The following is a 13,946-nucleotide window of genomic DNA, read 5'->3' as shown; positions in this document are numbered from 1 at the left end:
GTAGCGAGGATGTATATTGTAGCGTCCCGGAAGAGTTACCGCTGCAAGGGGTTCTGGGTATTTGTTCTGTTGTGTTTATGTTGTGTTACGGTGCGTCTGTTCTCCCGAAATGTGTTTGTCATTCTTGTTTGGTGTGGGTTCACAGTGTGGCGCATATTTGTAACAGTGTTAAAGTTGTTTATACGGTTACCCTCAGTGTGACCTGTATGGCTGTTGACCAAGTATGCCTCGCATTCACTTACGTGTGTGTAAAAGCCACATAGTATATGTGACTGGGTCGGCACGCTGTATGTATGGAGGAAAAGCGGACATGACGACAGGTTGAAGAGGACGCTAAATTCAGTGCTTTTAAGGCACGCCCCCAATATTGTTGTCCGGTGGAAATCGGGAGGAATTCGGGAGAATGGTTGCCCCGGGAGATTTTCGGGAGGGGCACTGAAATTCGGGAGTCTCCCAGGAAAATCGGGAGGTTTGGCAAGTATGTCAATAACTACGACCACAACTGTACGTTTGAATGACTTTACTGCAACACAACAACAACGGCTCACTCCCACGAAACGTTGTCACTTTTGCTCCACAACCACGTCATTTACACACACATTGTGAAAAATGTAGCACCAAACAAACTTCCCTTTTTTCTTTAAAGAAAAACTGTGCAAATCAAATATATATTTTAGTGTCCCCAACCGATAGTCTGGTTTAAAGTTTCAGCTTTAATAACCGGAGTTGTTAAGTAGATTTGGCTTTCAAGCTGCTATACACCTTCACTGAGAGCCCTCAGCAGAATGCTGGCAGACGCCCCCTTCTTGGTCTAACAGTGTGCAAGCTGCTACTTAGTTGCAGACCACAGGATCTGCTGAATAGTCTGAGTGGATGAGGTCCTTGATAGTGCTGATCTCTGTGACTGATTTGGTGGCTTTACCGCATCCAAGAGTGTTTGTCACACACTATAGGCAAGTTGTCACTTGTACAGTCACCTGAGGTGATCTCTGAGTACAGTGTACTGTTAGCTAAAAAAACCTGCACTGTCGATGCCATCCACAAGTGCCAAAGTCTCTCTAGCTAAAGTGCTCCGAACACCTCTCCTGATCTTCTTTGACTGCAGCATAAGCAAGATTAAGTGCCCACCTTCAGTGCCCCAATCTTGACGACTTCCAATAGATGAATAAATCGCTGAACACCACCTACTCTTTGTACTGGTCGGCATGACGATGTTTGTCTTCCACCTGTAGCATCAGCTCCTTCAGTTTCTTCTCTGTACAAGGAACTGTCTGCTCTCTTTTGTTTCCTGCTCCAGCTGCTCCTCCTTCTGCAGGATCTTAGCTTCCAGGGCCGTAATGGAGGCCTTTAACTTAGACTTAAGGCCCCTTCTCGCTCAGCTAGCTTGGCCTTTAACTCCTTGTTCAGCAACTCCAACTTCACAATTTTATACCACTTTGTGTTGGTCTTCCACTAAAAATTCCAATTAAATATATTCCAATATAATATATTCATGTTTGTGGTTGTAGTGTGACAAAATATAAAACAGTTCAAGGGGGATGAATACTTTTGCAAGGCGCTGTATTTGTCCCTCCACCTCATTGAAGTCCATCTCTTTGCAGCCACCGCAAACTTGAATGATCAAGCCATCTTTCGCCACACACTGTTCTAGTCAATTAAAGCAGATCCCAAAGACGCTACCATGAAGATTTGTGTTAGACATTATGTCTTTAGACAAAGTCATGTTCCATTCTTCAAACGCTTCATTTTCTTCTAGTTTAGCATGGTCATTTTTATGAGTGCAGTCCTTTGCCCACTGATAACCACCTTGGCAGACTGCACATCTCCTTTTCCTACCTAACCATATCTGTCAAGTGAATTGGTACCTTGAACAGCTGTTTGAAGTAGCACATTTGACCTACTTCTTCTCCTGCCAGTAAACTTTGTGTAGAAGGTAGCGTCAGGTGCATCTCCACTCACCTGCAGTGCATCAACACCCCATTTTGCTGTAGTATCGGCAGCGGTAAAAAAAAAGCGGTAACTGTTTGTCGTTGACAGTCAGTCCCGCAGTGTCTAGCAGCTTGAATGCTAACATCGCATCCGGGAGTTTCATTTTGAACTGCCGAATTCTGTCAGATCTCTGTTCAAACTCGAGAATGCAATCCACAATCTAAACGTCTTTCATTATTCGGTCAAACTCTGTGTACGCCTCGTATCGGCGGGTTCCTTTACCTCTATTAAAAACACTGAGTCCAGTTTTTTCAGAAGTGTAGTCATACCATCATCTTTGTTCATATCCCGTGCGGGTAGTTCTAGCACCCTGTCCCTCGCTCTTCCCAATAGCGACAAGGCAACCGCCAAGGCGTGCTTCTTCTTGTCCAAGTCAGTAACCAGTCTCCAGATTTTTACCTCATTTTTCCAGCCCTATAAGAATTCTTCTCATCAAACGCTGGCGTAACTTTATAATTACCAGCGACCATCCTCTGCTACCGATGTTCGGTCAATAACTACAACGACCATTTAATGACCTCACTGCAACTCCACGACACCGACGGCTAACTTGTGCTAAACAATGTCATTCCAATGTAGTACCTAACACTACTGTACTCCTAAAGGTTATACTTTTCCCACCACAGAAAAATTTGATTTTAATGGACTGTTTCTGTTTTCCACAGGTTCATACTGAGAGATGAAGCGGAGTAGTGAACATAAAGGTCGCATCGCTGCAACTTGAACAAGATGCCTTCTGCTTTCCACTTCTGTATTGGACACCGCTGCCGCATGCGCACACGCACACAAACTGTGCTCCTTGTTATAACATACCAAAGTGCAAAGCCTGCCAAATATTTGTATCACACAAAAACTCGGTACTGACTTGAGAAGAGCTTAATATATAATAGATTAGCCAAAAGTGAGCTTGAAATTTTGTTACAATATGTTGCGTCAATTAAAAATACCACTTGAGTGTTAATGACCCGTTTTCAGACTTACTTTTATAATAAAGCAGCTTGCTTGGTTGTGTTTGACAGTGTTTTTTTATAAGATTGTTGTTTTTTGCTTTGCATCAGGTTAATGCAGTTTAGTTTGTGTATATTTGCAAATACTATACACCTATTGAGTGTTGAAAGATGGGATATTAAAATTCATCTTGCACATCTTATTCGTGGAGTCTCCCTCTCTCACACACACACTAGATACACTTACACATTCAAACAAGAACCAATACAAAGGCAAAACAGCAGCAGAAGCTATAATATTCCATTTTAAGAATTGACACCATTTATTTATGTGGTTGTAATGTGCACTAACCGAAAGTTTAAAATGTGTTGTGTTGCCCTTGCTAAATTGTGTTAACAGTCATTTTTTACAGCAGTGCAAACTACAGCCACAATTAAAAAACAGAAATACCACGTCAGGTTTAAGTACTAAATAGTAAAGACATTTTGTAGGTGACTCAGCGCCACAAACAGTGTTTAACCCTCAGGGAGTAATTGTTATGAACGATATAGGTCCGAGGACCCAAAAGGGTTTCAGTCATTAAAGTAAGTTATATTAATTTTTTTATTTTCAACGCTTAAATGTCTGGATCAACTTCAAATGCATCTGTTGATATAAAGTTTTATTTTTATGTTTTCTATGTTTTATGCCCTTTTTGTCAAAGGAAACATTTTTTTATTTTGGCAAAAACACACTTGGCAATATTTCCCCCCCAAAAATTAATTTGTCAAATATTTGATGTGAAGTAAATAAAGCCTTAAATAGGTCAATAATTCACAACATTGATTTTGATAATGGTTTGAACACTGATCGCTTTGAATATAAAAATGACATTAGAAGACCCTTGAGTGTTAAAAGTAAGTCATATAAGGATGGACAACATGCGAGCAGACATCCTCGACAATCTTAAATCTGTTGTCAGGGGAGAGAGCGGCGGTGATGGAGCCATTCGAGAGCATTCCCTCGTCCCATGGCGGAGCCATCGCTAGCCTGGAGTTTGCTGCTAATGCTAGCGAACTAACTGAACTTTGCACTAGTGTCAACAAGATAACTGCCACAGTTGATCTCTCTGAAAACCTGAAACTGGACTACAGGCCATGCCCACCGGACCTTCTGCGCCATGCAGGCCTAAAGACGCCAAACCTCATTGGCCGCTCATTGTACGAGTGAATTTATTTCAAGTCGGGTATCACTCCTGTTTATTTTTGTTCGCCAAACAGAGCTTTTCAACAGATGGAAGCATGCAGTGGTCTAAAATCTCTAGAAGCGTCTCACTTGGGCTATGGAAAAGAAGCACTGGACAGTTGCAGAGTGGTCCAGAGTCCTGTTTTCAGACGAAAGCAAGTTTTGTATTTCATTTGGAAGTCAAGGCGCTAGAGTCTGGAGGAAGGCTGGAGAAAAGCAAAATCCAAGTTGTTTGAAGTCCAGTGTGAAGTTCTCAGAGTCAGCAATGGCTTGGGGAGCCATGTTAGCTGCTGGTGTTGGTCCACGGTGTTCCAATCAATCAATCCATCAAGTCCAGAGTCAATGTAGCTGTGTACCAAGAGATTTTAGAGCACTACATGCTTCCATCTTCTCTATGACTTTAGCCCCAGGCTTCGTCTGTTTGTTTATGTAATTACTGCCACAAGTGGTGGAAAAGTGTCTTACAACCAAGCAGATATTTTTTGGCGGCACAACAATGGGCCCTATGTTTAAGAAACACTGGTCTAGACCCTGCAAAAACATTTAAATGTGCCTTTATTGCATTTTTTACGAATCGATGACAAGGTTTTGAGAAGTCTAGCTACAGTGGTTTCTACTGTAAACCTGTACTAATCTGGTACATGCCTGAAGAACGATTTAAAACATGTCTTTATTGCATTTTCACAAACAGATGAAGTAGTGAAGTGAAGTGAATTATATTTATATAGCGCTTTTCTCTAGTGACTCAAAGCGCTTTACATAGTGACACCCAATATCTAAGTTACATTTAAACCAGTGTGGGTGGCACTGGGAGCAGGTGGGTAAAGTGTCTTGCCCAAGGACACAACGGCAGTGACTAGGATGGCGGAAGCGGGGATTGAACCTGCAACTCTCAAGTTGCTGGCACGGCCGCTCTACCAACCGAGCTATACCGCTCGGTTGGTATAGCTCGGTAAGTATATAACATTTATATTTTTGTTGCGGTTTGTCATTATTTTGCATGAGTAACAATCAATGAAATGATGACATTTCAAGTAAAAAGTATCAGTTTGGTATTGACAGTATCAGTATCCCCCCCTCCCCCCCATTCGAATGGGAAGCTAAATACATGTTTACCCTGGTTGGTATTCTTGTATTTTTTTGTTTTACAAAAGTGTCATCTTGAGCTGCTGACATAGTCATATTGGAAAAAAATAAACATTAGACATGTCATGACTTCTGCGGTGCTTTTTTGTGAACTTCTGGATCTGCCTCCAGGGAGCCTTTTGGCCGTGGGGACCAGCTGCTGGGTCTCTGCCACACCAGAGTCTGTTTGGAGAGACTGGAGGATATGCGGATGAAGAGACAGGGCTGCGGAGCTGGCGCTGAGCGCCGGGACGGACAACCTTCACAGTGTCTTGGCTGAATGAGCAGGTATCGGAGCACCTCGGTCTCCTTGGACCTATCCTCGCTCATCCATGCGGACTGGACACTGGCCGAGAGTTGGTGGGCGGCTGAGGGTGGAGTGGGCTCTCTTGGTTGCTTTGTTGGGTCTGCTTCTGTCTCTGGCCATGCTCCCCCCACCCCAGCAGACGATGGCGTGGAACATCGCAGAGGCCACCACAGTATATATGTTGTTTTTGTTTTTTTTTACTTTTGTGGCTGGTTGCATCAGCTCTGCTCTTTTAATGTATTTTATGTCCTTTGATGTTTCCCTCTCACACACATGTTTATGTGTGCTATGGCTGTGAGGTTTTTTTTCTTCCTTGGCCCCAGTCTGGACCCCCTCTCCAGGGGCCCAGGCTTAGACTGAATAGTCCGCCCCCCCAGTGTTTACCTGTTTCTCACCTTTTTGGTAAGGGGCGTCGGAGGTTGGCCGACCCGTCAGCGATCCTGTTCTGTCTCCCTGTAATGTTTGTCTGCTCTTAAAGGCCTACTGAAACCCACTACTACCGACCACGCAGTCTGATAGTTTATATATCAATGATGAAATCTTAACATTGCAACACATGCCAATACGGCCGGGTTAACTTATAAAGTGAAATTTTAAATTTCCCGGCAAACTTCCGGCTGAAAACGTTTCAATATGATGACGTTTGTGCGTGACGTCAACAGTGGAAGCGGAAGTATTCGGAGCCCATTGAATCCAATAAAAAAAGCTCTGTTTTCATTGCAAAATTCCACAGTATTCTGGACATCTGTGTTGGTGAATCTTTTGCAATTTGTTTAATGAACAATGGAGACTGCAAAGAAGAAAGCTGCAGGTGCGATCGGTGTATTAGCGGCGGACTACAGCAACACAATCAGGAGCACTTTAATGATAGCAGACGCGCTAGCCGAACGACCTCACCTTGGCTTCCTCCGTCTCCGGGCCGCCAACCGCATCGGTGATCGGGTGAAGTCCTTCGTCATACCGTCGATCGCTGGAACGCAGGTGAGCACGGGTCGTGATGAGCAGATGAGAGCTAGCGTAGGTGCAGAGCTAATGTTTTTAACATAGCTCTGTCGAGGTTCCGTAGCTAAGTTAGCTTCAATGGCGTCGTTAGCAACAGCATTATTAAGCTTCGCCAAGCTGGAAAGCATTAACCGTTTATTTACATGTCCAGAGTTTGGTAGAATTGTTGATCTTCTGTCTATCTTTCCAATCAGGGACTTATTTGTTTTGTTTCTATATGCAGTAAAGCCCGATGCTATCACATTAGCTCAGTAGCTAAAGAGCTTCACTGATGTATTGTCGTGGAGATAAAAGTCACTGTGAATGTCCATGTCGCGTTCCCGACTCTCATTTTCAAGAGGATATAGTATCCGAGGTGGTTTAAAATACAAATCTGTGATCCACAATAGAAAAAGGAGAGAGTGTGGAGTCCAATGAGCCAGCGTGTACCTAAGTTACGGTCAGAGCGAAAAAAGATACGTTCTGCACTGCACGTTAGTCCTTCACTTTCACGTTCCTCATCCACGAATCTTTCATCCTCGCTCAAATTAATGGGGTAATTGTCGCTTTCTCGGTCCGAATCTCTATCGCTGCTGGTGTAAACAATAGGAAAATATGAGCAGTCCTTCCTCCGGTGTCGTCACGCTACTTCCGGTAGGGGCAAGGCTTTTTTTAATCAGAGACCAAAAGTTGCGAACTTTATCGTCGTTGTTCTATACTAAATCCTTTCAGCAAAAATATGGCAATATCGCGAAATGATCAAGTATGACACATAGAATGGATCTGCTATCCCCGTTTAAATTAAAAAAAAATTCATTTTAGTAGGCCTTTAAATGGGATTGTGCTGAAAATCTTAATTTCCCCTCAGGGATTATTAAAGTATTTCTGATTCATACAGGTCTGGGCTCTTGGGTTTCATACAAATAAGGTAGAGAACACAAGACAGTTTTGTTTTCTGTACAAATGTCTATTTATTTATAACAATATCTGTTATTTAGCTCGTAAAGACTCCAGCAAAAATTAAAACATTATTGTCTTTCCAGAAGAAAGTCTGAGCCTCCATGCATCGTGACTATATAAAAGCTATGTGTCGTTATTAAGAAGAAAAACAATTTTAAAAATGTGTGATCATCTTTAGCAAAAACCGCTGCGGAGGGAAACACTGTTGATTGTACGTATCCCCCAATTTTAAAGACATGTACAAGCCATGAAAATAACACTTGCTGACATTTAAGCAACATAATTAAAAAAAACAACATTTGTGGTTGTCCTTAAGTCGGTTTACATGACATATGGATGACGCGTTTGTGACAAAAGCAGCATTTTGGGACAGGCTGAGCATAATAAAGACAAGAATGGCAGTATTATCAGCAGCAGTTGGACACAGCTCAACAACGACACAAATACCAAATGAAGACAAGCGGCGTTACTAAACGGTCACTTTAATCCACTAAAGCGTTTTTTTTCGAACTTTATGACTCAAAATGGCCGCCGAGTGAAACGTTATCAGGGCGAACCTTCTCTCACCTTCAACTCGAGGGAGGAAAACCCGGGAAGTTTTTTGGTCCTCCTTGTGTTTACCAGCTATGGCCCATGTTCCATCACCTGGGAGCAACGTCCTCTTTCTCCGACACGCACAGACTAGCCATTAAAAAACAAAATATATCTTAACGGTATAAAATAGTGTCCAATCGGGCATTGTGTGCAAGGACGCTCAGGACACAATCACTTAACGAGCATCTGGTGCTGTACTTACGACAAGGCTGCGTTCACACTTGACATATTTGGCTCGGTTTAAAAAATAAGTCTGGTTAGTTTGGGCACTGTAAAGCATAACATTAAAAAAATAATAATAATAATAATAATAATAATGTATTTAAACCAACAGCTGGCATTGTGGGTTGAAATATGTCACGTGATATGTGAAATCCGGAAGTCACTTTATGTTTACCATGAATTGATTAACGTGGACCCCGACTTAATTAAGTTGAAAAACTTATTGGGGTGTTACCATTTAGTGGTCAATTGTACGGAATATATACTGTACTGTGCAATCTACTAATAAAAGTATCAATCAATCAATCAAATTCATTACTGCTTTGGCCAGACCAAAAATGCTGCCCGGACAGTTTAGAGCAGGGGTGTCCAAACTTTTTCCACACGGAAAAATTAAAGCATGCGGGGGCCATTTTGATATTTTTCATTTTCAAACCATAAAAAAATATATGGATTTTGTTTGTTTTTTACCTTTAGGGTTCCCGGGGACCATAGGGTCTAAGTCATTCAAATGTTAAAAACAAGTAAAATTATTATTTTTTAAAATTATATAACGCTTACAGTAAATCTGTACAGTATATCAACTTCAGGTTGATATAAAGTTTAAAAAAACAAAAAGGTTTTATGCCTTTTCTGTCAAAGACAACTTAGTTTTTTATAATAAAACTGAAATATGCAGTATTTCCCCCACTGCCCAAAACCTTCAGAAAGCAATGTGTGATGTGAAGTAATTAGAGCCTTAAAAATACCAATAATGCAGGACACCATTGATTTTAATTCATTATTATTTTTGAGTAATCACAGTGAAAAGATAAATAAAATCCCATTAAATATATTTGGGATCCAAAAGGTGCCCCACTCAGAAAATGATACATTTTTTTTTTTTTTTTTTTACGTTCAACACTTAAGTTACGAGCTCAACTTCAGATATACCTGTCGATTTTACGTTTGAACTATTATTTTGTTTGTTTTATGCTCTTTTGTCATATAAAATGTTGATGTTTTTGTATGGCAACCACACAATATATGCTATATTTCCCACATAAAACATCTTAAAGTGAAATATTTTAAATAATTGGAGCCTTGAATAGGTCAATAATTCATTATAACATTGATTTTTTTTTTTTTTTTTTGAGCAATGGCAAAAAAAGAAAAAAGCCTGCATGGTAGCTTTGTGTCGACATTGCAACTTTTTCTAGTTAGATTTCACCTCATTTCACTTTTTTAAAATGTTTTTTTAATTTTTGCAATAGCATTTCCAGAATGTGTGGCGGGCCGGTAAACAATTAGCTGCGGGCCGCACTTTGGACACCCCTAGTTTAGAGGGACGGACTACAACTACCGAACTACTATGGATTATACTTAAAATAAAAGTGTTTTTTTTAAAGCTTTTATTTGTTATTTCCAAAAAAGCAGAACACATAAGGTATTTACAATGTGTTAAACTTGTTAGTTTGGGAATTTATGAAAACAGAATTTTGAGTAAGTCTTAATTCTAAAGGTGTCAAGATAATTTTTTGTTAGGGGGAATGGGTTGGATCGTTTGGTCTCATAATAATGGTTTATTATTATAATCAAATCATGTATCTTCTCAGGAGCATGAACACAATGTGGTTGTTTGGGCCCGCGACCACTAGAGAGAGCCACATGATCATCCATCCATCCATCCATTTTCTATCGCTTGTCACTTTCGGGGTCACGGGGAGTGGGTGCTGGAGCCTATCTCAGCGGCATTCGGGCGGAAGGCGGGGTACACCCTGGACAAGTTGCCACCTCATCACAGGGCCAACACAGACAACATTCACACTCACACTTGGGCCAATTTAGTGTTGCCAATCAACATGATCATAAAGGTATCAAGCTTCAGATTTAAGTGACTAGTGAAATGTGGCTCCTTGTAGGGACAATTTGATGTGCAAGGTGTAAAATCAAACCCCAGTCATATTAAAAGAGTAAAATGAGGCCACAAAACTAAATAATTTGGGCCACAAAAAGCCAAGAGGCGGTTCGGCACGCACCGCAGAAAGTGTGAACGCAGCCTTAAAGTGTGTCGCACAAACTTGCCGAGAAGCCAAGCAAAACAAACACAACATTGAGTTTTGCTTTCCCCGCTCAAAGTGCACACAAACGACAAACAGCTGGCACTGGTGAAATGGAACAAACGTTTCCTCGTCTCTCGATACAATTCATACAAAAATAAACACAAATAAAATTGCTCCGAGGACGTCTAATTGTCTCCTTTACGTTTCATTTTGCACAGAGGTAGTGGCTATTTAGGTAAAGGGTAAGGGACACGTGTAAATGATAAATCTCTTTTACAAAATGTTTTTTTTTGACCGGAGGAAACTCAAAAGAACAAAATATAATACTGCAATCACATACAAAAGTAGTCCTTCATTTTTGTACATTTTATACAGTGGCCACACATTTTTGTTTTGTATGTGTGTCATTTTTCTCTCCCGATTTTTACATGTTTTTTTTCTCTAAAAAGGCAAGAAGAGGGTATTTGGAATAGCGTGATGGGCGGCCTACGCCAAAGGGTCCACAAGAGGCTCCTCTTCTCCGCGGCACAGCAGCTCCTTCTTCTCGTCCGTGCTGGCCAGAGAGTTGCGACTGTTTTGAGCCCCCATGTACAGCGTGGTGTACACTGGGTTGGTGAAATTAGTAGGCTGCAGCAACACAGAAGAAACATCAAACATCAGATGGTGAGTAGTAGGGATGTAACGGAATGTGTAATACTAGTCTATTAATGGTGTGCCTCGTGGTATAGTCACATGTCTAATCGGTAAGCAAATAAAGCGCAGATCAGTAATGGCTAACCACAGTCCCAAGGAGAAGCTAGAGGTTGAAAAACCTTCTTCTGTTAATAGGGACGGGCACCAAAACCTGGTTTCATAACGGGACTGATTTACACAGTAGTATCAAGAGCGAAAAAGGAAGCTATCAGTGCCTTATTCCGGTGCTAAGTGAATGCATTTAGTGCTCAGCGGTGATATTGGGAAAGTTACATTCTTTAATTTAGCGTCCTGACAGAAGCACAAAGAGTCTGACGCTCTTTTTAAACTTTAGTTCCAACTTTAACACGCCAACACTGTAGCGCTAGGTTAGCCTAGCCTAGCCAGTAGCCACAACACCAATGACGGTTATGGCGAACAAGGTTGCATTCAGGAACTCCTGGAATTTTGACTATCAAACATTACAACTCAAGTCGTTTTTTGCACGTTCTCTATTGCTTCAATAATTATGACAATTTGTTGTAAATTTTATTTTTGGATTTTTTAATGTATTACTTAGTTATCATATCATAGAACTATGTACATTGTTATGTTCAATATGAATGTCACAAGATTCCATAAAAGTAAAAAGGCACTGTTATTTTTTTTTAATGTGCATGTTTTCATTTTTTTTAAGGGCACTGTTGCAGCACTGGCGCCGTTTTAAAGTACCGATTTGGTACTCGTATCGTACAGTGGCCCACTACAAACGCTACAAAATCCAAAACACACCGCACATGCAATACGGGGAAAACACAACAGAAGTAGATGAAACCGGACGTTAGCTATGGAGGGCCAAATAGGAGAACATAAAATAAATAAATAATTACTTAAATGTGTCATTGTTTTTTTTTTTTAAGATTTAATTAATTATTACTACGGCTGTCAACATTAACGCATGTTTTTAATAAAAAACATTTGCATTATCATAAATGACTGAAGATTAATCGCACCATTTGTTTTGACCGCATCTTAACTCGAAAGGCTGCGCACGCTATGTTGCCAATTTGGCGACTTCGTTGCTAAATCTGGTGATTTTCCAAAATCTCTTGGCAACTTTTTCTGTCAACAGCTACTAGCAAGAAATAAAGCACATTTTTCCGGTGTTATAGGAGGCTTTTCTTGGAGACTTTTCTTGTCTCTTAGAGACTCTAAGGCATGGGTGTCAAACTCTGGCCCGCGGGCCAAAATTGGCCTGCCATGTAATTTCACTTGGCCCTTGAGGCGATATCAAATTAACACTAGAGCTGGCCCGCCGATTATATACAGCGGCGGTGCCGCGGTAACACCGCATTCACCGCTAATTCTCATACTTGCCAACCCTACCGGGTGACTCCCACATTTCAGTGCCCCTCCGGAAAATCATCCCGTCCGCTTTTCATCCAGTCCAACGAGTGCTGGCTCAGTCACATAATATGTGCGGCTTCTGCACGCACACACAAGTGAATGCAATGCATACTTGATCAACAGCGATACAGGTTGGTGGTAGCGGGGGGGTGTATTTTGTAGCGTCCCGGAAGAGTTAGTGCTGCAAAGGGTTCTGGGTATTTGTTCTGTTGTGTTTATGTTGTGTTACGGTGCGGATGTTCCCCCGAAATGTGTTTGTCATTCTTGTTTGGTGTGGATTCACAGTGTGGCATATATTTGTAACAGTGTTAAAGTTGTTTATACGGTCACCCTCAGTGTAACCTGTATCGCTGTTGATCAAGTATGCGTTGCATTCACGTGTGTGTGCGTACAGAAGCCGCACATATCCTGTGACTGGGCCGGCACGTTGTTAGAATGGATGAAAAGCGGACGTGACGACAGCTCGTAGAGGACGTTAAAGGCAGTGCCTTTAAGGCACGCCCCCAAGACTGTGGTCCGGGTGGACTACGAGATATAATAACTGATGAACACCTTCGTTCGATAATGAAGGTTGCCTCAGCTCAAAGCCTGAGCCACGAGAAAAGCATCCAAGAAAAGATGGCAGGTATCTGGCTTGGGCACATCAGATTAGATCAGTGTGTTGTAAACTGAGCAGTTTAAAGTCCTGAATGGTTGGTTTATTCATTGTTATTTTATTTTCAAATGTATTAGCCTGTGGAAAAAGTTAATGTTGATATTTACCTCAGAAGGCTGCAAATAGAAAAGAGGCATTCCATTTTTTAAAAAATTGTATTTGATATGTCATTGATATTTTTTAATTATTATTATTATTATTTGAAACTCGATTTTGCATGTCACTATAAAGTTATATAAGCCTTTCTTGTTCAATATTCAATGCAAAACTTGTTTGGGTCCCTATTAAAAGGTTAATTTGTTCAACCTTGGCCCGCGGCTTTCTTCAGTTTTAACTTTTGGCCCACTCTGTATTTGAGTTTGACACCCCTGCTCTAAGGTGTAAGAAGTAATTTTCTATCAGGGCGGTTTATCAGTGCATTCCACAACCCTCCAGTCTTTGATTTTATACCATTTACCAATATAGAACAAATTATACTAAATTTGAAGAACACAAACTAAATAATCAACAGAACGTTCATTTGCTGTTTTAATCATATTTTTAAACTCTCTCCCTCAATGTTATTCCTTTCTTCAACAGCGTCCATCGCAACAAATTATGCAAATGAGGTGATGACGTCATCTAGCGGCTTCTAGCAACTTTTATGACAGCCAATAGCTACTTTCCTTAATGAGGTGATGTCAAGATTGGGCGCGTGTTGTTACACGGTCAGTGATCAGGTCACACGCCAGTGCCAAGATGAGTGATGAGAGTCTGAATTATGTGCTCGGCAGCCAATTCCGCTTTAAAACACGCTCTGACGAAACATTTGAAACAACAA

At 41.1% G+C, this 13,946-nt stretch overlaps 2 protein-coding genes across 4 annotated transcripts in view; one reads left to right on the top strand and one right to left on the bottom strand.

Annotated features, from left to right (window-relative positions):
- Nucleotides 1-3,141, top strand: part of esyt1b (extended synaptotagmin-like protein 1b) — a 76,939-nt gene extending 73,798 nt beyond the window's left edge. Inside the window, exon 52 of the mRNA XM_062048324.1 lies at nucleotides 2,655-3,141. Within this exon, the coding sequence (XP_061904308.1) occupies nucleotides 2,655-2,682 (28 nt within the window). The 3' untranslated portion in view covers nucleotides 2,683-3,141. The remainder of the gene's footprint in view (nucleotides 1-2,654) is intronic.
- A 4,379-nt stretch (nucleotides 3,142-7,520) lies between these two features.
- Nucleotides 7,521-13,946, bottom strand: part of LOC133650712 (low-density lipoprotein receptor-related protein 1-like) — a 294,864-nt gene continuing 288,438 nt past the window's right edge. For all 3 annotated transcript variants that reach the window (XM_062048313.1, XM_062048295.1, XM_062048304.1), the window contains one exon: nucleotides 7,521-11,019. In XM_062048313.1, coding sequence (XP_061904297.1) covers nucleotides 10,879-11,019 — 141 coding nt within the window. In that variant the 3' untranslated portion in view covers nucleotides 7,521-10,878. The remainder of the gene's footprint in view (nucleotides 11,020-13,946) is intronic.

This window comes from Entelurus aequoreus, linkage group LG01, assembly GCF_033978785.1.
Source record: "Entelurus aequoreus isolate RoL-2023_Sb linkage group LG01, RoL_Eaeq_v1.1, whole genome shotgun sequence".
NCBI lineage: Eukaryota > Metazoa > Chordata > Actinopteri > Syngnathiformes > Syngnathidae > Entelurus > Entelurus aequoreus.
Note: the sequence above shows the minus strand (reverse complement) of the source record. Positions and strands in the feature narration are given on the sequence as shown.